Source organism: Triticum urartu, chromosome 4 (assembly GCF_003073215.2).
Source record: "Triticum urartu cultivar G1812 chromosome 4, Tu2.1, whole genome shotgun sequence".
NCBI classification, from domain to species: Eukaryota; Viridiplantae; Streptophyta; class Magnoliopsida; order Poales; family Poaceae; genus Triticum; species Triticum urartu.
Genome location: NC_053025.1, coordinates 10,673,989 through 10,676,907, shown reverse-complemented (window position 1 = coordinate 10,676,907; position 2,919 = coordinate 10,673,989). Strand labels below are relative to the sequence as shown.

Sequence of the window (2,919 nt, the reverse complement as noted above, 5' to 3'; positions counted from 1 at the left end):
TCTTTTCGATGATGATAAAAGTATAACGGTACTAGCCAGTCTACTGTCCCTATTACTCTGTTAGCAGCACTACCGTCCTTAACCTAGCAATTAACTAATCAACTGCTACTACAACCACAACATAGCATGGTATGATTCAAAGAAGGTGTCACTCTACTGCCTCTTTGACCCCCCTAACCAAAGCAATATGCAAGCACATGATCAGAAAGTGCACCCTAAACTAATCAGCCTTGTCCTTTTACCAGCTGCACAGAGCCTCCTTGCTTTGCCTTTGCTCTCCATCTGGAACTCCTCAATGCGCATGCTGCTCAGATTCCAAATGTGGATTGTGGTGCCGATTGATTAATTTTTGTGCACCACGGACGAATTGAATTGAATCCCACAACAGAGAGACAATGATGCCCATTTCTTCATTTGGCCACGCAGCTTTGATCTTCTGGCCTCCGGGCCACAGATTTGTCCACTCGATTTTAATGGTTTTGTCTGCTGGCCAATTTAGAACGGGAGCCAAGTGCCCCACTCTGGCAATGTGGCCATGCTCCAACCAAAACTACATATAGGTTGCAGCTTGGAAGCAAGCACAAAGTGTTTTGCATGAATACTGACAATCCTACGCATTGATTTGCTAGTCTTGTTAGATGCTGCCGGTGAGGTTGTTATTAACAAAGAAGAGAGCTTGCCTTTTTGCCACTCACTGTATGTGTACGGCTCAGCAGATCGTGACGGTTTTCGGTCGTTTTTTCGTTAATTAACTGGACAATTCTCTTATGTTTGATTGCTCCGTCTACCAAAACCATTGCACTACTTGAAGTAGCTTCTCTTTTAGCAGAATAAACAACATGGAACCCCAAGGAGCAGAGCAGACCAAGACTTTGGAGCTGGGGAACAAAGCAAAATGATCTTCACATCAAGCCTCACATTACACAGATCCTCTCTCCGGTAGCACTACCTCCCTAGTAGTAAAATTTTAACCACCCCACAAACCCTCTCAATTTGACTGTCTGGTCAACGAGATGTTGGTGAAAATGTAGAGTGTGAGGCGAGCATGTCACAGACGGTCTCCCTCCTGATCTCCTCGAAGATGAGGGTCTCAATCCTGGCGCCGATCTCCCTGACCTCCGGCAGGAGCCCCCTCCATTGCTGCCCGGACTCTGACAGGTCCAGCTCCACCATCCCGGGGATCTTGTAGATGTCCCCGGCGATCCTCTCCCACGACGAGATCTGCTCCTCGACGCACTTGCCGCCGCCGCCGCCGCCGCGGTTGCCGGCCGTCTCCTCGTCCTCTTCCTCCGTCGTTTCCATTGCAAGAGCCTTGCCGTCGTGGACGTTGTAGGTGAAGCACGGCGAGGTGGGGCCGTGGAAGTCTGAGGATGGAGCTGAGGGTGAGCTCCCGGAGGTTGATGGCTTCTCGTCCTCCTCCCCTGTTGTCCAAAGAACAGAGCAAAACAAACAAGAAAGACAAAATCAGCCTACTGGGATTTTAACACGAGACTGAGTCCATGGCGCGACGATTAATTGAGGCCGGAGAGCTTACAACGAGGATGCACCGGAGAGTCGTCGTCGGAGTGCAGCTCCAGGACGGAGACCGGGCTGAGCTGCCGCGACGAGTCGATCTCCATGTCCGTCTTCCACCTCGCTCCTCCCTGCCGCTCATACCCGTCGTCGTCGTCAAACTCCATGGCACAGGCATCGCATTCGCCGCTGTAGGCGGCGGACCGCCGCAGCCGGCGGAACTCGCGGTCGCCGACGCCGGTGAAGCACCCGCCGCCAAGATTTTCCCAGCGCAACACACTCCTCACGGCCTTGCCGCACAGCACCTTGCTTAGCGCGGACCTCGGGCCGCTAATGCCGCCGCTCCTCTTCTTGAAGCCGTGGTTGCAGAGCCTGAGCAGCCGCTGGCACGCGGCCACGGGGCAGCAAGACCCTCCTCCTCCCCCGCCACGGCCGCGCCGCGGCCTCCGAATCTTGGCGGCCTCGACGAGGAACGGCTCCTGCTGCTCCTGGAGCAGCTCCGACAGCCTCCTCCCGGCGGCCATTGCCGCTCCGGTCAGCTCCCGCCCCTTCTTGGACCCGCACACAACCACCGAAACAAAGAACCCGTGGCTCACTGACGGTCTGCTCAGTGCATTGCGAGGGGGTGGCTCTGTCCGTCCATTGAAGCGGAGGCGGAGGCGGTGATTGGGGGTTGGGGAGGGTCAGTGCGTGGGTTCTCTTGTACGCATGTGTGGGAGGTGAAGCCAAGATGGAGTGGAAGGAAGGGAAGGGATCATAGTATTCTCATATGCTGGGCCGGCTGGGGGATGGAGAAGGAGGCGCTGTGTCGTGCAGTGTGTCTGCTCTGCTCGATCGGGGTCCCCGGGAGGGACACGGTTGTTGGGTAGTGCAAAGGAGTGAGGGTGTGGGCGGTGGTCATGCGGCGGTGGACAAAATTACTGTTCTCATCTATAGAGCTAACTAAATCCTGATTTGACCTCGTTTCAAAATAAATTTCGTTTCTGACCTTTTTCGGTGACGCCAAGATCCCTGGCGTCTGGCCCCTGGCCCGCACTGCCCGCGTGCCCGTTGACCTGCTGACGTGGCAAAGGGGCCAGACGCCAGGGACCCTGGCGTCTGGCCCTGGTAACAGAATAACCCTTGGGGAAAGTGTGTGGGACCCACCCCACCCACTTTCCCCAATCCACAACCCGAGCTTGAAGAACACTTGGAGCTCTCACCCTCTCTCCTACCCCTCAAGCTCCCCCTCAAATCCTCTCCAAAAGGTACATCCCTTAGGTGGATCTTTCCATCACTTTGTTGCTCTTGTTAATCTCCCCCAAATCATCCAATTATTTTTTGTCAAATCTTGTTATTTTGGTTGCATTTTATACATGTTGGTGGAACCCTAGTTCATGTTTTCTCCCTTATGTTAGTGTGAATGGC

At 54.3% G+C, this 2,919-nt stretch overlaps 1 protein-coding gene across 1 annotated transcript; it reads right to left on the bottom strand.

Annotated features, from left to right (window-relative positions):
* Positions 1–783: 783 nt before the first annotated feature.
* Positions 784–2,370, bottom strand: LOC125553395. Its single transcript, XM_048717183.1, has 2 exons — positions 1,535–2,370; positions 784–1,421 (listed from the first exon to the last, which is right to left on the bottom strand). The coding sequence occupies exons 1-2, from the start codon at positions 2,034–2,036 to the stop codon at positions 1,006–1,008; spliced, it is 918 nt and encodes a 305-aa protein (XP_048573140.1). The 5' UTR covers positions 2,037–2,370; the 3' UTR covers positions 784–1,005.
* Positions 2,371–2,919: the final 549 nt, after the last annotated feature.